Source organism: Xenopus laevis, chromosome 5L (genome assembly GCF_017654675.1).
Source record: "Xenopus laevis strain J_2021 chromosome 5L, Xenopus_laevis_v10.1, whole genome shotgun sequence".
Lineage (NCBI taxonomy): Eukaryota > Metazoa > Chordata > Amphibia > Anura > Pipidae > Xenopus > Xenopus laevis.
Genome location: NC_054379.1, coordinates 60,184,362 through 60,210,756, shown reverse-complemented (window position 1 = coordinate 60,210,756; position 26,395 = coordinate 60,184,362). Strand labels below are relative to the sequence as shown.

Here is a 26,395-nt window from a genome sequence, read left to right as displayed (position 1 = left end):
ATTTCTCCCTGTGTCTGTCTCTTCTGCCGATTTTACATTTTACCCTGTGTCTGTCTCTTCTGCCGATTTTTTATTTTCCCCTGTGTCTGTCTCTCTCTCTGATTTTTCATTTTCTCCTGTGTCTGTCTCTTCTGCCGATTTTTCATTTTCCCCTGTGTCTGTCACTATTGTCTATTTTATAGTTATGAGAAGTCGTTGCTACTAGTAATTCTGTGAGTCTTCACTGTTAGGAACTTTTCTTTACAGAATCCACAAATCAGTGTGTCATTGGAAACCCTTTGTTACATTTACATAAGTGGTGCCAATGACGTGTGAATGCTCAACTAATTCTTGTGCTTTATCAAATGCAAATCAGCTGTGGTTCTATTCCAAGATCACCTGTAATTGGAAAAGGTGCCTGAGCTCTGCTAAATCCACTCAATAGATAGTTTCACTATTCATAAAAGATCATAGTAGTGGGAAAGGAGTTACAGTTATGCAGCTAATACAATCAATAGACGGTGGCAATGTGCAAGACACAATGGAATCACTAGTTCTGTGGATGAATTGGAAACACTATATTTTCCAAAGACGAAAATGTTCATTTTCGTACAGATTTAACACTTTAAAAGGACAATTAGACTGTTAAATAAAATAACAAAATAAGATGAACACATTATTGCCTGTCTACTGCATATTTAGCCTATACATATGTTGTCCATGCAACCGTTATCTTTATCCTGAGCAGTGAGTGAGCACAGGGAAAAATGAAAAATCAGAGAGAGAGACAGACACAGGGGAAAACGAAAAATCTGCAGAGGAGACAGACACAGGGGAAAATGTAAAATCGGCAGAAGAGACAGACACAGGGAGAAATGAAGAATTAGAGATAGAGACAGACACAGGGGAAAATGTAACAATCGGCAGAAGAGACAGACACAGGGGAAAATGTAAAATAGACAGAAGAGACAGACAGGGGAAAATGTAAAATCGGCAGAAGAGACAGACACAGGGAGAAATGAAAAATTAGAGATAGAGACAGACACAGGAGAAAATGAAAAATCAGCAGAAGAGACAGACATGGGAAAATGAAAAATCGGAGGGAGAGACAGACAGGAGAAAATGAAAAATCAGAGAGACAGACAGACACAGGGTAAAATAAAAAATCGGCAGAAGAGACAGACACAGGGTAAAATGTAAAATCGGCAGAAGAGACAGACACAGGGAGAAATGAAAAATTAGAGATAGAGACAGACACAGGGGAAAATGTAACAATCGGCAGAAGAGACAGACACAGGGGAAAATGTAAAATAGACAGAAGAGACAGACAGGGGAAAATGTAAAATCGGCAGAAGAGACAGACACAGGGAGAAATGAAAAATAAGAGATAGAGACAGACACAGGAGAAAATGAAAAATCAGCAGAAGAGACAGACATGGGAATATGAAAAATCGGATGGAGAGACAGACAGGAGAAAATGAAAAATCAGAGAGACAGACAGACACAGGGTAAAATGAAAAATCGGCAGAGGAGACAGACACAGGGGAAAATGTAAAATCGGCAGAAGAGACAGACACAGGGAGAAATGAAAAATTAGAGATAGAGACAGACACAGGGGAAAATGTAACAATCAGCAGAATAGACAGACACAGGGGAAAATGTAAAATAGACAGAAGAGACAGACAGGGGAAAATGTAAAATCGGCAGAAGAGACAGACACAGGGAGAAATGAAAAATTAGAGATAGAGACAGACACAGGAGAAAATGAAAAATCAGCAGAAGAGACAGACATGGGAAAATGAAAAATCGGAGGGAGAGACAGACAGGAGAAAATGAAAAATCAGAGAGACAGACAGACACAGGGTAAAATAAAAATCGGCAGAAGAGACAGACACAGGGTAAAATGTAAAATCGGCAGAAGAGACAGACACAGGGAGAAATGAAAAATTAGAGATAGAGACAGACACAGGGGAAAATGTAACAATCGGCAGAAGAGACAGACACAGGGGAAAATGTAAAATAGACAGAAGAGACAGACAGGGGAAAATGTAAAATCGGCAGAAGAGACAGACACTGGGAGAAATGAAAAATAAGAGATAGAGACAGACACAGGAGAAAATGAAAAATCAGCAGAAGAGACGGACATGGGAAAATGAAAAATCGGAGGGAGAGACAGACAGGAGAAAATGAAAAATCAGAGAGACAGACAGACACAGGGTAAAATGAAAAATCGGCAGAGGAGACAGACACAGGGGAAAATGTAAAATCGGCAGAAGAGACAGACACAGGGAGAAATGAAAAATTAGAGATAGAGACAGACACAGGGTAAAATGTAAAATCGGCAGAAGAAACAGACACAGGAGAAAATGAAAAATCAGCAGAAGAGACAGACATGGGAAAATGAAAAATCTATTGTGTGGATTTAGCAGAGCTCGGGCACCTTTTCCAATTACAGGTGATCTTGGAATAGAACCACATCTGATTTGCACAAGAATTAGTTGAGCATTCACACGTCATTGGCACCACTTATGTAAATGTAACAAAGGGTTTCCAATGACACACTGATTTGTGGATTCTGTAAAGAAAAGTTCCTAACAGTGAAGACTCACAGAATTACTAGTAGCAACGACTTCTCATAACTATAAAATAGACAATAGTGACAGACACAGGGGAAAATGAAAAATCGGCAGAAGAGACAGGCACAGGAGAAAATGAAAAATCAGAGAGAGAGACAGACACAGGGGAAAACGAAAAATCGGCAGAAGTGACAGACACAGGGTAAAATAAAAAATCGGCAGAAGAGACAGACACAGGGTAAAATGTAAAATCGGCAGAAGAGACAGACACAGGGAGAAATGAAAAATTAGAGATATAGACAGACACAGGGTAAAATGTAAAATCGGCAGAAGAAACAGACAGGAGAAAATGAAAAATCGGCAGAGGAGACAGACACAGGGGAAAATGTAAAATCGGCAGAAGAGACAGACACAGGGAGAAATGAAGAATTAGAGATAGAGACAGACACAGGGGAAAATGTAACAATCGGCAGAAGAGACAGACACAGGGGAAAATGTAAAATAGACAGAAGAGACAGACAGGGGAAAATGTAAAATCGGTAGAAGAGACAGACACAGGGAGAAATGAAAAATTAGAGATAGAGACAGACACAGGAGAAAATGAAAAATCAGCAGAAGAGACGGACATGGGAAAATGAAAAATCGGAGGGAGAGACAGACAGGAGAAAATGAAAAATCAGAGAGACAGACAGACACAGGGTAAAATGAAAAATCGGCAGAGGAGACAGACACAGGGGAAAATGTAAAATCGGCAGAAGAGACAGACACAGGGAGAAATGAAAAATTAGAGATTGAGACAGACACAGGGGAAAATGTAACAATCGGCAGAAGAGACAGACACAGGGGAAAATGTAAAATAGACAGAAGAGACAGACAGGGGAAAATGTAAAATCGGCAGAAGAGACAGACACAGGTAAAAATGAAAAGTTAGAGATAGAGACAGACACAGGAGAAAATGAAAAATCAGCAGAAGAGACAGACATGGGAAAATGAAAAATCGGAGGGAGAGACAGACAGGAGAAAATGAAAAATCAGAGAGACAGACAGACACAGGGTAAAATAAAAAATCGGCAGAAGAGACAGACACAGGGTAAAATGTAAAATCGGCAGAAGAGACAGACACAGGAGAAAATGAAAAATCAGAGAGAGACACAAAAAAATCAGGAAGGAGAGAGAGAGAGACATGGAGATGGCTGAAGGAAAAAATCTGGGAGGATAATATATAAATCATTTTTTTTAATATAAATTATCTTTATCTTTTTAATATAAATTAGAGGGGGAGAAAAGTTACATATAGTGCGGGGATTGAACATTGAACCCCTTGGCAAAAATGCAAGCATTTAATCCATTAGGCCACTACTACAACATAAATGCCTCCATCTCTTTTCTCCCTTAGTAAACCATGCACTGCATACTGGAATTGATCACAATACCTAGCGCTTAGCGGCCTCTAGTGGCAGCAACTTGTATTACATGTTGGTAAATGCGCTAAACGCGTCGAGGCTTCATGACACATCGCACTTTCTGCAGCTCAACTAGCGTTACAGCGCGATAAACGTACAAAATAAAGTGACTCCATCTGTATGTTGTACACAGTTTATCTGTTATGTACTGTTTAACCTGAGCCTTTTCTCCTATGAATGGCTGGCCCCCATGGCTACACAGCAGCTTGTTTATATCAACTATAGTAGCGTTTGTGAAGCAAACATAATAATAAGGTAATTTTTACCCCATAGAAATGTCTGAGTTTCCCAATAGGTATATTGTGATCAGAAATGCACAAAATTAACTGTTGATGTATGGTTTGGAGAAAAAATATTAGGACATGTGATGCACTATTGTGTGTATCTTTTTAAATATTGAAATCTTAGGGGGCGGAGCTGCATGCCAAGCCGGTAAGCCACAAGTTAGGGGAGCTCCATCGGCAAATATCCTGCACAGGCCATAGCTGACCCTGCAACCCAAAACATCTTGGACTGAGTGGAATGCCAGACTCTCCAGCAGCTCAGGAACAGGTGATGGGGAAAAACAACCAGTACAGCCAGCAGGTGTGTTCAGAAACTGCTGCTAAGTTAGAGCAGTACACTCGAGACAACAGGCAAGATAGTGCCCGCAACTCTTTCCCCCCGAGGAGCAACAGACCTTGCTGGAGAGCACCAATACAGATGGGTACCAATACAGAGAGTGATGCACAGATTAACACTGCACCGACTATGCAGGATGTCCTTACATCTATAACCTCCTGTCAGTCTTCACTGACTGCAACCCTTACCTCCAAGATTGAAGAAAAGAAGGTTGAAATATCAGTGCTCAAGTAGGATGTGCAGGCCATCTGGGAAAGAACAGGAGCTGTGGAGGAATGGGTGGGGGCCTTGGAAGACAGGACTGTTCCGTTACCCAATGAAATCAGCCAGCTACAGAGGCTGCTGAAACAGGCTACAGACCACATGGAAAATTTCCAGAGGCATTCAAACATCTGGGTGGTGGGTCTACCAGAGAGAAGTGAAGGGCAAAATCCTGAACTTTTTGCGGAGTAGCTGAGTGATACGCTTGGAACCGAGATATTCTCACAGCAATTTGTGACAGAGAGGGCCCATAGGGTACCTACATGTGCCCCACCTCCCAGAGCCCCTCCAAGACCTTTCCTCATAAAGCTGCTAAACTATGACAGAGACACAGCACTGAAAGCTGCAAGGGGAAAAGGTGACATTTACTACCAAGGAGCTCAAGTGTCACTCTATCCAGACTACTCAGCAGCCCTGAAACTCTAGCGCAGTATGTTCTTTGGAGTCTAAAGACACCTATGGGACATGGGGATTGCCTACAGTATGATCTTCCCGGCCAAGCTACAGATCATGGATGGCAATAAAGGTCAGCTCTTTGATCAACCAGACAACATCCAAAAATGGCTGTCCAAGATCTTAGCAATGTAGCCCACCTCGGCCGCAGTGCTGTCCGATGCGCAATGACAAGGAGAAAATTCATCCTAACCAAGGGGTACTGTAAGTAACATGTTCCCATGCAGTTTAGGGACAGCCCCTTCAGTTATATTATGGACTCCAGGGACACTGGTAACACCAATAGGCAATAAAGAGGGTTTTTCACATCACAACAATCTATAACATACAAGGCCCAAAGCATATTTTGCTTAACGGAACAGACCCTTTGCCGCTAGTCAAACAGAACTGTTACACTTAATAATCCCTATAAGATACAAAAGGGAAACTGACAGTTTAATTGGAAATCGGTGAATGCGGATGGACTTGTTATTGGTTTCAGTTGTGAGCTCTCACGCTATAAAGATGTTTTGGGAATGATGTATCTCCTATGTTGTTTGGGGGTGATAACGGGTTGGGGATTATTGTTATAATGTCTCTCCTCAATTTTCTGACACACGGAGGTCGGCTCATCCCACTGAACGGCAATATTCAGGTTATACAATGACCACATCAGTACTTTCCCCCATAGATCTGCTCTGGCCTCTCCCCAGGCACTGCAGAGGGTAGACTCAGTATTTTTTACTCCAAGAGTGTGCTCTGACCACGCCCCACTCCAGTTAGTTCTCAGAATGGGGTATGGGAGTGGGACACAGCAATGGAAACTGCCCCCAAGATGGGTTAAGAATGACTTTGTCAGTGTGACCTTCAATAAACATTTTGGGGAATTCTGGAGACTTAATGAAGGGACTGCACAGGAGCAGATAGTTTGAGACACCAGTAAAGCCTTTGCCAGAGGAGCACATATCTCCTTAATAAAGGGGGCCAGGCGCAGACATGATGCAGATTTACAAACTCTATGGGTAAAACTGGCAGAGACTGAACAAGAATACGCTAATAGGCCCACTGAACCCCAAGCGGTGACCCTCAAGCTCGCACAAAGAAATGTCAATTTAGCCTATGTAAACAAGTACTCCCAATGGGAAATTAGGAGGTCAGCCATATGGTATGACAAAGGGGATAAATGTGGTAGGCTCTTGTCCATTCTCTCTAGGGAACTGCAACTGTTAATATCCAGGCTGTTCACAGCTGAAGGTCTAGAGATCCAAGAGCAGGAGCAAATTCTCTCCCAGTTTGTTACCTTCTATTCCAATCTATATAGCCTCAAAACACAAAACTTTCTAGCATCACTCGGCCACTATCTGGATAGTATTCAAATCCTTAAATTAAGCCTAGAGGGATCCACCCTCCTTAACCAACAACTCACTTTGGAGGAAGTCACAGAGGCTATAGAAGCATCTCCAAATGGGAAATGGTACAAGGTCCAAAAATACCTGGTAGTACTCAGACTCTGCTCTTTATTCAACTCAATACTGCAAGGGGCCTCTTTACCAGACAGTTCCAAATTAGCTACAATTACCCTGATCCTGAAAGCAGGAAAACCAGCAGATAGGTGTGAATCTTATTCCCTCCTGAACACAGATACTAAGATACTGGCAAAGATAATGGCCAACAGGCTAAAACAGACAGTGGACATATGAATTCATCCATATAAGATACTGTATGCTTTATGCCTACCAGGGCCACAGATGTCAATATCAGATGTCTTTTTACAAATATTTGGGCCACCCATGAGGTCACTGGGGAAAGAGTGGTAGTGTCCCTTGACATGGAGAAAGCTTTTGATATGGTTGAATGGCCCTATCTTTGGCCACTCTTAACACAATATGGATTGGGGAACACTTTGTAAGGTGGGTGAAGGCATTGTATGATGCTCCGAGAGCCAGAATACTGGTAAATGGAGAACTGTCACAAACAAGGCTGTCTATTATGCTCTGGCCATAGAACCTCTAGCTATATTAATTCATAACAATCCTGATATTGAGGGGCTTAAAGTGGGAAGGCTAGAGGAGAAAATCTCACTATACACAGATGACATGCTAGTATACTTGGCCAACCCCAGGGGTTCCGTTGTAGAGCTCCTAAGAGAAGTTACAAGATTGGGTAAAGTCGCTGCTGTTTCCAATTGATAGTGAATGTGGCAGAGATCTACCCCAAGGAGTACAATTACAGTGGGTATCCTCTTTTTACATACCTAGGCATAGTAATTCACAAGAAGTACATAAAATTGAATCTCTCTCCAGTGGTCAGAGCTTTAAAGCTGAAAGCGCAGCACTGGCTTAACCTTCCGTTATCCCTACCAGGCCGTATAAATGTAATAAAAATGTTCTTTCTATCAAAATTGCTTTACGCATTCTATAATGTGCCCATTTTACCCAGGAGATGGTGGTTCAAGGAGTTAGAGGCATGCATTAGAAATGCGGTCTGGGCAGGGGACCAACCTCGCATCTCCTTGCAGATGCTACAAGCCCCAGTAAATAGGGGAGGATTAGCACTCCACTACTTCTCTGCTAGTCAGCTGGTTTATGCCTGGTGGTGGTTAAACCCAGATCCAAATAACTAAGTGACTGTACTTGATGCAGCAGTGATCTCCTCCTTTGAAGCCCTCGCAAACCAGCTCCATAGAGGTCTCCCCTCTATATACCCCTTGACTCCCAATATGAAATCTGTGATCCAAATATTCTCTAGAAAAGTGACTGCAGAGTAAAGGAAAGGAGGCAGATGGTCAAAATGGACCCCACTTTGGGGCAACAATAACCTCGCCCACTTCATAGATATACCTAATGTCAGTATATGGGCTAACGCAGGGGTCAAATACCTTAATGATGTAGTGACCTTAGAGAACCTTAAAGGAACAGTTCAGTGTGAAAATAAAAACTTTGTAAATAGTTTCTAATATAGTTAGTTAGCCAAAAATGTAATGTATAAAGGCTGGAGTGACTGGTTGTGTAACATAATAGCCAGAACACTACTTCCTGCTTTTCAGCTCTAAAACTCTGAGTTAGTCAGCGACTTGAAGGGGGGCCACATGGTACATTTCTGTTCATTGAGTTTGCAACTGATCTTCAGCATGCAGCTCAGAATCAAAAGCAGAAGATATGACCCATGTGCCCCCCCCTCAAGTCTCTGATTGGTTACTGCCTGGTAACCAGTCAGTGTAAACCAAGAGAGCTGAAAAGTAGTGTTACAACTATTATGTTAAACATCCAGTCACTCCAGCCTTTATACATTACATTTTTGGCTAACAAAATATATTCGGAACATTTTTTATTTTGCGCAGACTATCTATTTACCCAGTTTTTATTTTTACACTGAACAACTCCTTTAAGCAGTTTGCCCAATTTAAACAAGAGTTTAGATTACAGAATTGTATGTCGTTCAGATATTTGCAGGCATGCGTGCATAGCCCAATTTGCCACGGAACTGAACTCTCTAAGCCTGTCAGCTGGTTCTATGCCATCCTCCTGCAAGGGGACTTTGATCCAAAAAAAGCACATTAGATGCAAATAGGTCCAGGATGTGCCTGAGTTGGATGAGGGCTCCTGGAAAGAAATACTCGATACCTGAAATAAACAATTCAATAAAAGACAGATACATCCACACAAATATTGTTTATTATACAACACACAGGCTGGCACGAATATATCAAGGGTATCCAGATGTATGTGTAAAGTATAATATAGAACAAGGCATTTACCTAAATGTGTTCTGGGAGTGCCCAAAAATACAATGTTTCTGGACTTCAGTACTTACCTTCATGGATTCTTCGTTGGGACTGCCCAATATCCGGACCCCAGAATTTTGTTTATTGGGGCACATTGGAGATTTCTACTTTCGGGAGACAGACTATGCCTCCATCAGTTTCTCCACTATGCCAAGAAAGCAATACTCCTGACATGGAAAGCCATGGAACCACCTACTCTGCGATATTGGAAAAAGCTAATAAATGACTCTCCCACGACAAAAACTGGCTTACCTAGCCCATGGGTGGCCGGAAAAATTTGGTAAAGTCTGGGGCCGATGGTTAGACGATGCATCAACAGGTTCGGTAAACTGAAAATTGCCAAAAGTCTTGTATTATATGTGGATGTGCAATGGGAAAACCGATCTTTCTTCTTTTCTTCTACTCTTGTCTATGCCTCTTCTTTCTTCTACCCTTTAATCTAAATATAAATGGAAAAAGTTAATAAAGAAAATCTTTCAAAAAAAATATTGAAATCTTATTTAGGAAAAAATAGAATTTTACATAATTTTGTCTTAGAAATATGGGTGGATGACTTCAGCCAATCGGCCACAATAAGCCCTAGATCTGAAGGTAATTTCTAATATAAATGTGTTCCATGAAGCTTGTTTGGCCATGACTCTCTTTAACTTTATTTCTTAATGAGCTCAAACAGTGTAAAAAAAGGCAAACTATTCAATGAAAGGAACAACATTACTATAGAGAACTAAATCACAATCTATATATATTTCTCTTAGAAATCCAGACGCTTACACCACAGGCAACCCTGGTGGAATCCAGCCAGGAGCCTGTTGAGGAGGAGGACCCAGCTACCCTGGAAGTCAAACAGTAAAAGAGTGAGGAGGGAGGCAGCCAGGATCCAACCCTTAATGAAGTGTGGCAAGAGCTGCAAATGAAAAAAAAAAGGGTTGAGGTCCTGAAAAAGGGGTCCAAAATATAAACAGTTGAGAAAAAAATGTTGCCAGTACAAAAAATCTATTTTATTTTCCTGCGTTAAACAGTGTGTTTTTGACTACCAGACACTTTTTTACAATAAATATAAATAAGAAATAATGTACACATTATAGGATATTGTTGGAATGTCTTATGATTGGGGGCAGATTTACATATGGTCGAATATCGAGGGTTAATTAACCCTCGATATTCGACTGCCGAATGTAAATCCTTCGACTTCGAATATCGAAGACAAAGAATTTACCGTAAATAGTTCGATCGAACAAAAAATCGTTTGATCGAACGATTAAATCCTTCAAATCGTTCGATTTGAAGGATTTTAATACATCGATTGAACGATTTTTCTTCGACCAAAAAATTGTTACAAAGCCTATCGGGACCTTCCCCATAGGCTAACATTGCACCTCGGTAGGTTTTAGGTGGCGAAGTAGGGGGTCGAAGTAGCCAATTTGATGGTCGAAGTAGCCAAAAAAAAAGAAAATTTGAAATTCAAAGTTTTTTTTATTCTATTCCTTCACTCAAGCAAAGTAAATGTGCCCCATAGTGTTAAAAAAATATCTAACCATAAACAGCATACAACAGTCAGCTACAGTAAAAATAATTACAGGCTTAAACAAAACATTATTGCTATAGTACAACTACAACAGTACAACACATTGCAACAAAGCTGTTTCTCAGTTGTGAGTGCATTAATGAACGAACAAATCACTTCCATATGCAACCATATGCAACTCATTTTTTAGTTTAAAACATTAATGAAGAGGAACAAATAAATAATATATATTAGACATTTTAGAATTTCTGTCCCTATATGTTTGTGGGAGGACAGCAACCATCAATATGTGTAAAATTATGATTCATTATCAATGGTGTAGGTTATTACTTTCCACAAATTCTACAAATTACTAATATCTTTCAATATGCATAATATGTTTTTTCCTAAAGGATATAAGGAAATTGTACTAGAGGATATGACGTCAGTGGCAGAATAGTGTGCAAGATGGAGCTTCATCTTATCACTTGGCCTGGTCGAAGGTGGCAAAGACAACTCTGGTGAAAGAGGTAACGTTCTGTAAAATTCTGATTTTACTGAATTTGCGGACTAACGACCGTTCGTCACAGTGAAAAGTCGACTGGTGACAGTGTGCAAACAAATGCTAGCGACAGTCTCATTCGATGGCTAATTTTTCCTCTACACATGTTAGTGAATTGCAGATGTCGCTGCAGATGGTAACATTGGCGAAAAGTCACTAGCGTTACCCACTTTCCCCTTTAGTGAATCTGCCCTATGTCATTATTAGCTCAAGATTTATGGTGGCCCTCGTTAAGACAGGATGTTCAGAATTTTATTAACTCTTGTTCTATTTGTCAGAGATCCAAAACCTCTAGAACCCTACCTCAGGGGCTGATCCAATTACTTCCCATTCCCGATAGACCTTGGACTCATCTTTTTATGGATTTTATCGATCTTCCTATTTCCCAAGGTAATACGGTAATCTCAACAAGATGAGCCACTTTATTCCTCTTCCACACCTTCCTTCTGCTAAAAAGTTAGCTGAATTGTTTATTTCTAATACTGTATCTTTAGATTACATGGTTTTCCTGTAAACATTGTTTCTGACAGGGGAGTACAATTAGTTTCCAAGTTTTGGTGAGCCTTTTGCTCTTTGGTTTGGATCAATTTGTCCTTTTCCCCTGCATATCACCCTCAAACCAATGGTCAGACAGAAAGAGTGAACAAGTACTTAGTACAATTTTTAAGATGTTATGTTTCTGATAATCAATCTTTATGGGCTTAGCTGTTGCCTTGGGCAGAGTTTGCCTATAATAATACATCTCATGCATCTACTGGACAATCTCCATTTTTGTATTGTTAATGATTTGCATCCTAAGGCATTTTCATATTGTGGTTGTTTATCCTCTGAAAAATGTGTTAAAAGAAGAGTTAACAGAAGGTACAAAGATTTGGAGTGGGGCACATGATTCCCTTTTAGCAGCTACTTCTGCTCAAAATAGAGCAGCCGACAGGTCTCATAGGGAAGCAACCAAGTATCAGGTTGGAAACATGTGTTGGTTATCTACAAAAAATATTACATTTAAGGTCCCATCTCTTAAGCTGGGACCCGGGTTTATTAGTCCATATCCTATCATGGATATTATTAACCCTTTTTCTGTCTGCCTCAAGCTTCCTGGTAATTTTAAGACCTCAAACTCTTTTCACATTTCCCTTTTGAAGCCAGCCACACAGGTTGGATAGCAATCTTCCCCTCCTCCGGTGTTAGTAGAGGGTTAGCCCGAATTTTTAGTCCAGAGACTCCTTGATTCTCACCTTGTGAGGAGTAAGTTACAGTATTTAGTACACTGGAAGGGATACGGTCCAGAGGACTCTTGGGTTCCTGTTTCCGATGTCAGGGCTAATCGTCTTCAAAGCAATTTCAAATTAAATTTCCTGATAAGACTATGGGTCCGGTTGCCCCTTCTAGAGGGGGGTAATGTAAAGACTCTTCCTTGTGGTCTAGTGGGGACTGGGGCCCGCCGGGATGCCTGCCGCGTTCCTGGCGTGGATGCTCTAGTGCCTCTTCCTATGGCGGGCACGGTACGCACTTTCTGGTTTTACACGCCATGCATATGATGTCATCACTTTTCGGCACAAAAGTCTAAATATTTAAAGGGGCCTCATGCCAAAACTCATTGCCCATTGTTAAGTCTATATTACATAGTAGCTGGGTGCATTTTCTGTCCTGACTCTTGTTGCCTATTCTTGCTGTATAACCAACTATTGCATGAACTCTGCCCAGACCAAACCTTGCCTGTATAACCAACTTTGCTTGAACTTTGCCTGGATCGACCCTTGCCTGTATAACCAACTTTGCTTGAACTCTGCCTGAACTGACCTTTGCTTGTATAACCGACTTTGTCTGAACTCTGACTGGACCGATCACTGCCTGACCACCCTTCTGTTGAAGCCGCCATTGAACTTTACAGTGTTTTCTTGAAGTTCCAAATCCGCTACATTCGGCCCCTTTGTTTGCTCAGAACTTCTGTCCTATTCCTCTCACGTTAAGTCCTGGCAGCATCTGAGTAGCTGAGGACTCCTCTCGAAGCCAAAGGTGGCTGCTAAAGGCAGAAGAGTGAGCCTTGACCAGGAGCTTGACTTTAGTTCTGGGTTTAGGGTGCCATTTGTAACAGTACAACGGGCCATGAGTTTGGCCCGATGACCCTTTAAATATTTAAACTTTTGCGCCGAAATGTGATGACATCATATGCACGGCGCTTAAAACCAGGAATTGTGCGCCGCACGTGCCATACGAAGAGCAGGAAAAGTACTAGGGCTTCGGGCGTATACATACAGAGGTTCAAACTTCAAAGTTGCAGATGTGTTTCTGGGTAGTGTGTGGGGCTAATGGTCAATTTCTATAGCTCTGGTTGTGGTAGAATACCTTAACAGAGCTGACTCCAATGGGAGAAGGAGCACGAGACAGAGATTAACTAATGCATCTTTATGCCCATCACTCATAAAGTTTTCTGTCGAGCTGTATGTCCCAAAGGATTGAATATTTTCAAGGCTCCGGTCAGTTTTCTAGTTCAAGATTAATCTAACATGTAAAAGCTGTCTCATTCAAGTAGGTTTCAGCAGCATATTTATGAAAGTCAATGGTTTAGTGTTTAGATGGATTTCAGCCTTGGTTCAGTGAATGTAGAGAACCTCAGCTGATGAAGACTAATGCTGATCCATTAATCAGAGGGCCCCCTTGGAGAAGAAACATAACTACCTTGACAATTACTTTATAGCAGGACCAGAACTAGGGGTAGGAAGAGTAGGCACATGCCTAGACTGCAAAGGTGTGGGGGCCCCAGACCTTCTTTGCCGCCTACCCCATGTCCGGTGTCCGCTCTCCCCAACTGCCTGTTCTCTCTCCCAGGCATTTTGAGATTTGTCTTGTGTTTTGAGGTAATTCAGGCATATACATGACACGCGCTGATTTGCACATGCGTGCATGATGCGTGGGTTCGCATATGCATGCACCATGACCGGCCAGGTTGTCTAGGGTACCTGGCCAAGCTCTGCTTTATAGGGTAGATACAAAGGAGCAAAGTGGCCAGCGCTAGTGAAAATTCGTCAGAAATACCATCTACAGGGACATCTGCAATTTACTAACAGGCGTAGAAGAAAATTCTCTAGCGAAAGAGTACATTGCAATGTTTTGCGCCCTATCACTCAGGCGAACGATTGTTACCTCTTTCGCCAAAGTTTCCTTCTCCAGCTTAGACCTGGCAAACTGATCAGATGAAACTACATCTCTATTCTGAGCAAGAGCGCATTGGTAAGCTCTATGGAGGGAACGTGTTTTATAGCCCAGTGCCTTGCATCTCTGATACAGCTTGTAGGCCTCCTGTTTCATCATCTAAGGAGCAAATTCTTCTCAGTCTCAAATACTGACCCTTAGGGATGCCCTCAATACATTTAAAGGGATGCATGGATTTGGCATGCTCACTGTTTTTTTCCGAAATAGGTTTGTGGACAAGAATTCCTACCTCAAGCTATCAAAGTTCATGGTTCAAGGACAGATTGAATTTGTTGTTTACCCACAAATTCTATTAGTAATTGTTCAGAGCCCTGCCATTTTAGCATAATATCATCAATGTACCTGTGCCATCTGAGAATATGGCACAGGTACATGTCATATTGATCTGCTAAAAATATATGGCGTTCCCATTCACCAAGATACAAGTTGGCATAGCTGGGGGCACATTTTGCACCCATAGCCACACTTTGGCGTTGTAGATAATAGATATCATCAAATAAAAAAACATTATGATGCAGAACAAAATTTAGGGCCTCCAAAATGAATACTCTAAGACAGTATGCTGTAAAACACCAGGCAGCTTTAGATGTGGCACTTGTGAACAATGGCATTTCATCAAATTGTCCAATACATTTGGTAAGGATAATTTAGAATTTGACCTGCATCATTACATTTGCTGTACCACTACACATGTAATTTACTTGTTTACCTGCCATTGTGGCAGTCTATATGTTGGTAAAACAAAAAGACAATTTAAATGGCATATATATGAACATTTACTAGACATAAGAAATTGCAACCTTTTCTCAAGTATTGCAAAGCACATTTATTGCATGCATGATGTATATAATGCAGGCTCTTACTTTAAAGGTATTGATCGACTCATGGGAATCCGAGGGGTGGCGACTTTGACAATAAATTACTCCAGTTAGAAACTGCTTGGATATTTAAGCTCAATACTTATGAATCAGAATTTGGAATGAATGGTCATTTGAATTTTCAGGCTTTTGTCAATAAGTAATAAGTAAATGGTCTTTTCCATTTTTTACTTTTTAATTTTTTTATTTTGTTATTACTTTATTCATATTTACAAAAGCATTTTTGTATTTCAGATGTTTGTCACTGGAAAAGTGTTTACTTATTACTTATGATTTCATTACCATGCCAGTCCTTAGTGATATCACATGCTGATTCTTTGAAATGGATGTATTTCCTCTCTCCTACCATAGGTTTATGGTGACAGTCTACTAAAATGAACTTATCAAAATGGTTCTAGGCCCTGGGCACATGTTTTAGAGGCAAGACATTACTGACCTCGTGCGGGGATGAATGCAACAACACCAAATACATGGATATGGCCCTCATATGCGCATGTGCAGGAGAGAAACATATTTGCAAAATCCTGACATGTTGACGCGTCACTATGGTAATCCACTTCACAGTCATGTGACGTTACCCTTAAGAGCATGTCACTTCCTGTTCTTCTGCCTCTTGACAAAGCTACAGTCGGTAGCGAAACGGCTGTCGATGCATGGTATTGCATTTGGGAGAAGGGGCCCCTCTCCAAGGACCTGTGGCATGCACAACTTATAGTGGAACAGTCTGAAGTTGACCCAATAGATGTGACGTGGCTCTATGGCAGTAGGACTGGGCACACAGTCTTTTTCATGCTTAAGCAGGACATTTTAGTATCGTATCGGCAAAGCATCCACACCCATAAGCAGGTGTATGTGACACTGCAATTGCAATTTTGCTAACTTAGTCCTTGGATCGAACACAATAAATTGCCTATGGGTACGTAATTTAATTGAGCTTGAACTGTAACAATTAGAAATTACCGCCAGAGCACCAACATAACTATCACACCGGAATTTTATTTCTCGAAAGTTGGGACAGGCATCCATCAGACTTTATAACATGCACTTGGGTTGTCAGCCCGACCAAGCCGGAATTTAAACAACTATATTCAACCACTGGAATATCATTTACATTGGATGACTCACTGTCATCACACCTTTGTCCATCATAAGGCTTCTGGGTCCCAGGACCAATTCATATCTATGCTAAAAAATGCTTAACATGATTGTACTTGATATATGTTGATTTGATTTTTATTTTGCATTAATAGCATTGACAGGGTGGTTAGCCTGTACATCTAATCCTATTTGCATTTTCCCCACAACTGATTCACATTTATCAGATTGTGAGGTTAAGCATTTATATGAGAGGGATCAATTCTCCCACATGGGGCAAATTCACTAAGATGCAAAGTTGCGCCAGGCGCAACTTCGCCGCACTTCGCTGCACTTCGCCAGGCGTAGTTTCGCCAGGGCTCCGCAATTTCACTAAAATCCGAAGTTGCGCACAGGGGTAGCGTAAGGTTGCGGAGTTGCGCTAGCGTTGATTCGCTATATAAAGCGAAGTTACGCTAGCGAAGGCTAATTTGAAATTCAAATTTCAATGGAGGAACATGTATCTGCACTACAAATGCCTAGAAAACCTTCAAATCAGCAAATAAAAATTTTATTTTGCCCTACACATGTGCCCACTGTCTAGGTAAGTTACCATGAGTCAGGAAATGTAGGGGGGAGGAAGGGGAGCCCCAAAAATTTTTCGATCTTTTTCAGCCTATCAGCCATCATGTAGAAAACACGCCAGCGTTTTTTGGGACTTAGAAAAAAAATTGACTCTTTTTTAAACAATCCCTATCCACTCTATTGCGCTTCGCCAGGTCTGAGGTGGCGAAGGAAGTCTAGCGTAAAAGGTAGCGTTCAGTACACTGCGCAAGTTAGTGAATTTGCGTAGTTTCGTCGCTAGTGAAAATCCGCCTGGCGTAAGGTTGCGAAGTAACACTAGCGAAACTACGCCAGCGTTCGTTAGTGAATTTGTGCAGTAGCGAAAATGCCAAACGCTAGCGAATTAACGCTAGTGTTCGGCGCTTCGCGGCTTAGTGAATTTGCCCCCATGACTTTAACCTGTTTTTAAATGTGTATAATGGCATGGTTGTGAATAAATATTGCATTTTTGACTACATATTTTGATTATTTAAAGAATTGTGTCATTCACGGGCTTATGGTTGGGGATTAAGTCCCAATTTTCTTGTATATATTTCAAAACATGAGCTAGCGCACTTAACATAATTCAAAGTGATTCCAGGACTGTGTCATTTCAACCACACTGCATCAAACATCTTGTCATTGACATGATGGCACCTACTTGTGATTCTTCAGGCTCAAGTGCAATGTGACTATTGAAGCTGGCTGTTACGTTTGGTATCCCAAACCCAAAACAAACCCCAAGGTCCCGGTTGCGGCTCAGTCTTCTGCCTATAACGACCACATTTTGCTTCGGGAGGAGCCCTCCGCTACTCGGGTGCCGCCAGGGAGAAAGTTCTGGCCAGGCAAGGGAAACACTCATTGTATGGGAATGGAGAACAAGATGCATAGTCTGCGTCACAGATTGGGTCAAACCAAACAGGATAGGCAGTACAGATTCAGCAAGTAATAGAATAGTAGAGATAGCAGGCTGGGTCAAAACACATCAATATCGCAGTACCAGGCAGGAGTTCAAGAGAGATGGTCTTATGAAGCCTCTTTCCAGGCCTGGATTCGTGGAAAGGCATAGGAAAATAAACAAGACTATCTTTGATAGCCACAACCAAACCCACCCTGAACTGACTCCTTAAAGAGGTGTCATTCCAGCCCATCTCTACGGTGGAACTCCGTACGGTAATCCTCGACCCACTGCCTGAGATTGCGTATAGCTGCATTGGCAGAGGTGGCAAGGTCGGGGTCATTGTAAATGATAGCCATTGCTTCGAAGAAGGGTTCTAAAGAGAGTTGGGCTGGATCACTGGGAGATAGACTAAAAGCTCACACCTTTTTATAACAAAATTTACGCATGACGTTTTTGTAGGAAGGGGTGGGGTAAGAAACTGAAGTGGAGCTTGCAAGCCTCCTGAAAAGCAAAAAAACAGCTACGGTCTCCTATAAACTTTTCAGGGAATGGGTTCTAAAGAGAGTTGGGCTGGATCACTGGGAGATAGACTAAAAGCAAGAAGGAAACCGGCACTCAGGACTCAATGCAAGCGGGCAAAGCCCTGCATGTTTATTGCAATGTTGCAATAAACACGCAGGGCTTTGCCAGCTTGCATTGAGTCCTGAGTGCGGGTTTCCTTCTTGCTAACGTGTCTCATTACGGGTTGCCGATCCCTTCTAACTGTGCACCGGACCAGCTTGTATCTGAGAGGCCAGGGAGTGCTGGTGGGTTTTGGAAATTAGATAGACTAAAAGCTCACACCTGAGGATCTCCCTCCTGTAAAGTTATAACAAAATTTACGCATGATGCCTCTGTAGGAAGGGGAGGGGTAAGAAATTGAAGTGGAGCTTGCAAGCCTCCTGAAAAGCAAAAAAACAGCTACTGTCTCCTATAAATGGGAATGGGAGCTAGGGCTCCACCATGGGTTTACTGGCGGTACAGCCAGAAGCTGGCCTGACAAAGCTGGAGCAGGCAAGAGAGCAACAGGTTGTTGCTGAATAGTGTTCAGTCTTACTCACAGCCTTTAAAGGCAATGGACAATTTGGTCCTGCTTGGACTCTTGCTCTCTAAGACGCTGTAGTAGACTCGTCAGAATCACTTCCGTGGTAGCAGAGGAAGCGTAGCACCTTCAGCGTCCATGTCTGGCTCAACATACTGTTACAATTGGTCTCCGAAACCTAGAGCAAATCCCAAGGTCCCGGTCGCGGCTCAGTCTTCTGCCTATAACAAACTTTTGCTTTAGGATGCCACTGGGTCTTAGCATGAGAAGACCAGGGAGAAAGTTCTGGGCAAGCAATGGAACAGAGAACAAGTGTAGCCAGGGTCACAGGCCAGATCAAACCAAACAGGATAGGCAGTACAGATTCAGCAAGCAATAGAATAGTCAAGGTCACAGGTTGGGTCAAAACATATCAATATCGCAGTACCAGGCAGGAGTTCAAGAAAGTAGTCAAAACGGGTAATGGTCAGGACAGGCAGCAGACTAGATGAAAAACCAGGAACAGGCAGGGTCAGGGAATAAGTCAAACACAATAGAAAGCACTCAGGAACTTCAGAAAAGACCTTTATGGTGGGCATTGAATATTAAAACCCGGAAGCGGTGCCATCTTTTAGAGCTGAGCGCGCATCTGTGTGCAAGAAAGAGGAAGTGTCGTGTGTCTCTGCCACGGGCATCTCACTAGACCACCAGGTTCTCTTTACACTGGCTTTTGTGGGAACCCTGTAGCTACCACTACTCTCCAGAGTTCCCTAGGTTCAATAGGTGCATATGCACACAATTCACAACAGGGAGCAGCATGGATGCAGTGCGCTGAACACTACTATGCAGAAGTTCAAGGGAAAGATTTTGGCTCAAGTACTTTTAATACATGGTGTTGATTCCAGGACAAACTGCACCCATCATTGTGTAACCACAACTGTGGTTGTGGGTTGTAAATGAGTCAAAATGAAGTGGGGAGGCATAAGTGGTGCTACATTTTGTTTCAGTGTGTAAAATAAAGTATAAACTGAAGCCTTCTGAAATCAGAAGGTATTTACTTGTCTCATGCCATACACACAGCACTGCCTAAATACCAAAAAAGAGAGTTTTAATTCTCCCATAAGGCATCATGGGCAGAGACATGCAAATCATTCCTTTATGTGCAATAATTTATATGCAAAGATATATATCCCAAGGCTTTTCATTAGTAAAAACAAAATATTTATTTATAGTTGCATTAAAAAAATTCGATACATACGGACCCCACATGGCCCACCTTACGCGTTTCGTACTGTCCGGCACTTAGTCATAGGTGTCTCTGATACCTATGACTAAGTGCTGGAGGGTACGATGACTAAGTGCCGGAGGGTACGAAACGCAGAGCTGCCTAAATACCAAAAAAGGGAGTTTTAATTCTCCCATAAGGCATCATGGGCAGAGATCACTCCTTTATGTCCCTTTAGCCAACTATGCATCAGAAACCACTTGTTTATAGCACAGATACAGCCTAATGGTTCAGAGCCATACATGCAAACTTGCAGACAGCCTATTTTGATCTTGTTAGATCTCATCAGTGCAAGATATTGGAACATGGCTTCTGAGGGAGTAGGACTTGAATTTGAATTTAAATTTGAATTTTGGAATTTAAAAATTCACACATTCGAATTTGAATCCCCCTATTCGAATGCAAATTCCATAGAACCTTAGAAACAGTTCTAATTCGAATATTCGCCACCTAAAACCTGCCAAGTTCACAAACAAGTCAATGGTAGAGGTTTGTTGAGCCATTTGGAGATGTTAATAGGCTTTCTGATATTCCAAAAAAAAAAAAAAAAACTCGATTCATACAAATCGTATATGAAACTAATATGATTCCAATTTTCACGTCAGGAAAAGATATATTTTAGTGGGAGCACTTACCAGACGCTGAATTCAAACGTGCTGCACTGCTAGCCGCCATCCCACACGGTCACAAGAATTCCAAGAACAAAAAAGGCGGAGCACCGTGAGAATTCAGTAAAATTTAAAAAATGAAGTTTTATTCAATAGACATCTAAGAACAAGTTACAGCAGCAGTGAACCCATGGCTGCCCGCTTAACGCGTTTCGTGGCGTCCTGCCACTTGGCAGGACGCCACGAAACGCGTTAAGCGGGCAGCCATGGGTTCACTGCTGCTGTAACTTGTTCTTAGATGTCTATTGAATAAAACTTCATTTTTTAAATTTTACTGAATTCTCACGGTGCTCCGCCTTTTTTGTTCTTGCAATTTTCACGTCAGAACCATTCGATCAAATATTAGAGATTCACATTTTTTTTTATAAATAACCTCCCAGTCGAATTGTGAGTATATTCGAATTAAAAAAAATTGAATTTGAAATCCGACCTTTGATAAATGGGCCTCCCCATATACTGTATATACATGTACACACATATCTATGTACTGTATAAAACGTTATTTAATAAACTTTGGGGCTTTAACCCTAAATCTGTTGAACCTACCTGACAGGTAGATCATCTTATTCGACTCTGGTCTCTTATGAGCATGCTCCTGTATTAATCATCAACCCTATTTACTTTGTTTTTTCTTTAATACCATGTAAAATATTTTCCTACGTTAACCAGCAATTAACCAGGTTTTTTAAGTACTGGTTACAATATAGGGACTATATAAATAAGGTTTTACATACATACATCTTGGTAAACTTACATACAAAGGGAAGATACAGCTTGATTTAATTTCCCATGCATTTTTTTTTTTAAATTAGTTTTTTATTAACTTTTTCAAAAAGACATACAAAAGTACAGAAGAAAACAAAAGAAATCCCATGCATTTTTAAATGTATAGGATCTTGCTCTGCCTGTAATTTAACACAGAACATTTTATACCTCAAGTCAAAAAAACAGCTGTCCCAGTAAATCTAACAGCTGCAATTGTTTAAAGTTTTTTGCAAAGTTTAATGTCTGTGGTTCACATTTTACAAATCTCCAGAGTCTGCTAAGCAGAAACAAAATCCCACTCTGTCTTCTCTAACATTCCATCCAGAGCTAAAGTATTTCCCCACTCAAATACCATTAAGCCTCTGTAGTGTCACTCTCCAGTTACTTGTTTGTCAAGTTCCTAATTACTATATATCTCAATTTATGCATGTTTTACTCTGGCCTTTTAAATATCCATGTACATCTTAAACTGTGAGATGTTCCATTCTTTTCAAATGTGGAGATTATTAATATAATCTACAGTTTGGTCATTTCTCTATGGGACCAAACTAAAAAAAATATATATTATATATACTTATAAACAGTGTTCATTATAAATGTGCCGTTTATAACTTATGGTGATCTTTTCTAGACCTTTATCCCCTTGTACACTGCCTGTCACTTGTCTAAAAGTCTAACATAAGCAATTATTATTTTGTAAAAAAAAAAACTGAAAAAATCATACCCAATGCCACATTTGTACCAGTCATTTTTCTTCAGCAAAGAGACACTAATTTACATAATAATGAAACCCCTGCTAACATTTATAAAGATATTATATTGTAGTTGCTTGACCTGTATAAAAAGTCAAGTGCGGGGCTCCATTCTCTAAGCTAAACTTTTAGCGGTACATGCAGCATCAAAACAAAGTTATATCTCCAACATGGGGAAAGATGGGAAAAGGAAACAGCAACCCTTGGTTTCTACGCCACTACAAACAACAAAGGTATTGTCTGTGACTAAGTACTTTGATAAAACAGAGTGCAATAGGCACTCTGGCGTGGGCAAGATGGCAGCTGCACCTGAACGCAGCCCGAGCCCTAGTGAGAATAAAGGGAATGCATCAAATCAGCTGCAGGAGATGCTAGCCCTGTTCCCACCAAGGCTGATTTGCAGGAGATAGCGGCTGTGATCCAACAGGCTCACAAAGAAGATATGGCCGAAATAAGGGAGTCATTGAGGCGTATTGAAGCCCAAATGGAATTGGATATGCAGGTATCGGCAAACCGGCAAGCTATTAAAAACAGCATACAGCGTATCAACGAGCATCATAAGGGCATGTACTCTATAAGATGCCAGATGGAGGATCTTGATAATTGCGGACGGCGAATTAATCTATAGGTGAGAGGCCTACCGGAGTCCGTGACACCAGGAGAATTGGAGACTACATTGAGGGATATCTTTAATTGCTTTTACAAAGACCATGGGATATGGTAATTGAACTTCACCGGGCTCATCGACTAACAGGTAGAGTCACAAATAATGATCGGCTGCAAGATGTAATATGCCACCTTAATAGCAATAAGATTAAGGAAACAATCATGATAAAGACTCGGGTGGCTAATAAATGCATTTTTCAGGATTTATCATGGATGACTTTACAGCAACGAAGACTTCTGCAACCTCTGACATCTGCCCTGTCAGAAAGGGGTATTAAGTATAGATGAATTACCCATTTTCTCTTTCAGCTCAATGTAATGGTCAAGTTCAGGAAAGATGGATTTTTGTCTTACCTGTAAAATCCTTTTCTCTCTTCATCGAAAGGGGGACACAGGCACTGGAGGGTTAACTTCACCTTCCGGGAGGAAAGGACACTAAAAAAAATACAAGAACTCTGACCCCTTCCAGGGGCCAGCCCACCTATCCCAGCAGGCTATATCCCCACCGGGAGGCTGTCACACCCCAGAACGTTAAAAGTGCAAAAAATAACTGAGGAATAGTGATGGGCGAATTTATTTGCCAGGCGCGAATTCGCGGTGAATTTGCGCGATTCGCCGCCAGCGAATAAATTCGCGAAACGCCGGTGAAAATTCGCGGCAAAAATTCGCCAAAAACGGGCGGCGGCGTCGAAAAAACGGGTGCTGGCGTCAAAAACGGGCGCCAGCGTCAAAAACTAGACGCCGGCGCGATTTCGCTAATTTTTCGCGCAAATTCGCCCATCACTACTGAGGAATTAACTATAACTGACCAAGGATGAATCTTGGGCTAACTTGACAGTTTTCCTCGCCAACGAGGATATTGTAACATCTAAGATTGCCGGGGCTGGGTCCTTAGAACCCTTAGGCTGTGGACAAAAGGATGTGACAACAATGTCCTGGTTGAGGTGGAAGGCCGATACAACCTTTGGCAGGAAGTAGGGTATGGGCCGTAGCACAGCCTTGTCCTGATGAAAGATCAAGAAGGGTGAGCGGCAAGAAAGTGCTGCTAGCTCGGAAACTCTTCTGGCTGATGTGATAGCGAGGAGGAACAAGGTTTTCCCAAGTAAGAAGGGTATCTGAGGCCTGAGCGAGGGGCTCGAAGGGACCACCCTGTAGAGCCGATAGTACTAGGTTGAGGTCCCAACAGGTACTGGAGCATGAATGGGAGGGGCGATATGCGCGACTCCCCGCAGGAAGGTCCGAATGGGAGATTCTTGTGCTATATGGACCTGGAAGAGCACGGACAAGGCAGAGATCTGAGACTTGAGGGAGGCAGAGCGAAGACCCTTGTCGAGGCCCTGCTTCAGGAACCCGAGTATGCGCGCCGTGCTGTAGCGATGCGGGGGAAAAAGAGTGAACGGTACACCAGGCAATGTAAGTCCTCCATGTTCTGTAATAGATTCGGGAGGAGGATGGTTTTCTGGCTACAATCATAGTCTTTATCACTCTGTTGTCAAACCCTTGTCTTCGGAGGACTAGGGTTTCAAGAGCCAGGCCGTCAAACGGAACAGATGAATATTCGGGTGGAATACTGATCCTTGACTTAGAAGATCTAGTCGAAGCGGAAGATGGATTGGCTCTGTGAGATTGATGAGATCTGCAAACAAGGCCCTTCGGGGCCAGTATGGTGCCAATATTTTCAAAATATTTTATTTGATTTTCATGATAAACAAATAATAACAGTATGACAGCAAATTTTATGCAGATAAAAGACAAGTTATAATCAATACAATGGCATAAAATTATTAAAAACTAAATACCATTTAATGAGACTGACAACAACTAACTAAAATTAACTAAGCCAGTGGATGTAAACATATTGAAAGAAATAAAGAAAAATGTCCATTCATTGAATGGAATGTCTGAAAGCACATCTTATAAATTGAGAAACTGTCCTATTTGATCACCTATATTAGAATAACAAGCTTCAAAAAAGGGAGACCAAATCAGTTTAAAAGAGTCAATGGAATTATTTCCTTTGGTTTTGGTTAATAAGGCTTCTTGCCAACTAAGCTGGTTCATAAAAGAAATAACGTCTGTTAACGAAGGGGGTTCTTTTAGTAACCAAGAATTAAATAAAGCTTTCTTGGAAGCTGCTAGAAAAAAAACTGTCAATAATTTATTTTCAGGGGAAATAAAATTTGTGTTGGGAACTGAAGGAAACACTACATTATCTAGATGCAAAAAAGCAAAGCACGGAGACAATTTAATCCTTATCTTCAATTGATAATTCAAAAACCCAAAAATTTCCCTCCAATATATATCAATCTTTGGGCAAGACCATAAATAATGAAAAAGTGACACATTAGTCTCATCACATTTAGGACAGTATGAAATAGGGCCATTAGAGGAAGTTTTTGAAAATAATTTTCCATAGCCTAGATGGATAAGCTTAAAATGTTGTATCCTCCAATTTTCTGCTAAAATGAATTTATTGTAATCCCTAATAGTCTGAGGGAGTTATTTGACAATGTAAAAACTCAGACCATTTAGTGGATGGTTTCAATAACGGGTGAGAATCTGAACTATAAACATTCCAAAATTGTTTAGAAAAAGAGCTAATAGAGACCAGACCAGGGAATTCCAAAAACTCTGCCAAATCGTCTGCAAGCTTGTGCTCAGCTAAAACCAGGTTTTTATTATTATGTAGCAGAGAAAGACCACATTGACATGCTAAATAATAGTATCTCTCAGAATCCTGAAGCTTGTATTGTTCTTTGAGTTTTGACCAAGTCATTAAGGCTTTCTTAAGCGGATCAAATATATCTTTTACCAAAACCAGTGACTTTCTCTTAATTGAAAATATAAAAGTATCAGATTTCTGATAATCTGAAGGTTTATGTAAGAGTTTGGCTGGCATGTAAGGGGTTACTGTATAGCTATAACCATGACGAGAGAATAAATGTTTCCACACATATATAGAGTCACGATATATAGGATTCCTCTTAAAGTCGTAAGGGACATTACTCCATTTGCTATGCAAAACAGATAGTATATCAAAAAAAGGGTTCTTGAAAGATCTCAATGTCGGGGTTTATAAATTTATTGCCTCGAGAGATCCACTCAATAAGATATCTGGTGAGGGCTGATAGATTAAATGCTCTGAAATCAGGAAGGTTTAATCCTCCAAGTTTAACTGGAGCTCTCAATTTATAGAGGGCAATTTTTGCCTTTTTACCATTCCAAATAAATTTAGTTAAGGCAGAGTCAAGTTTCTTGATATTGCAATGCTGTATAAGCAAAGGGAGATTAATCAATGGATATATTAGCTTGGGAAATATTGAGGATTTAAAAAAGAGCGATCGTCCC

General features: G+C 41.1%; 1 protein-coding gene across 1 annotated transcript in view; it reads right to left on the bottom strand.

Moving 5' to 3' along the window:
* Nucleotides 1-26,395, bottom strand: part of nid1.L (nidogen 1 L homeolog) — a 250,909-nt gene that overhangs the window by 178,475 nt on the left and 46,039 nt on the right. Inside the window, exon 2 of the mRNA XM_041562803.1 lies at nucleotides 9,369-9,555. Coding sequence (XP_041418737.1) covers nucleotides 9,369-9,429 — 61 coding nt within the window. The 5' untranslated portion in view covers nucleotides 9,430-9,555. The remainder of the gene's footprint in view (nucleotides 1-9,368; nucleotides 9,556-26,395) is intronic.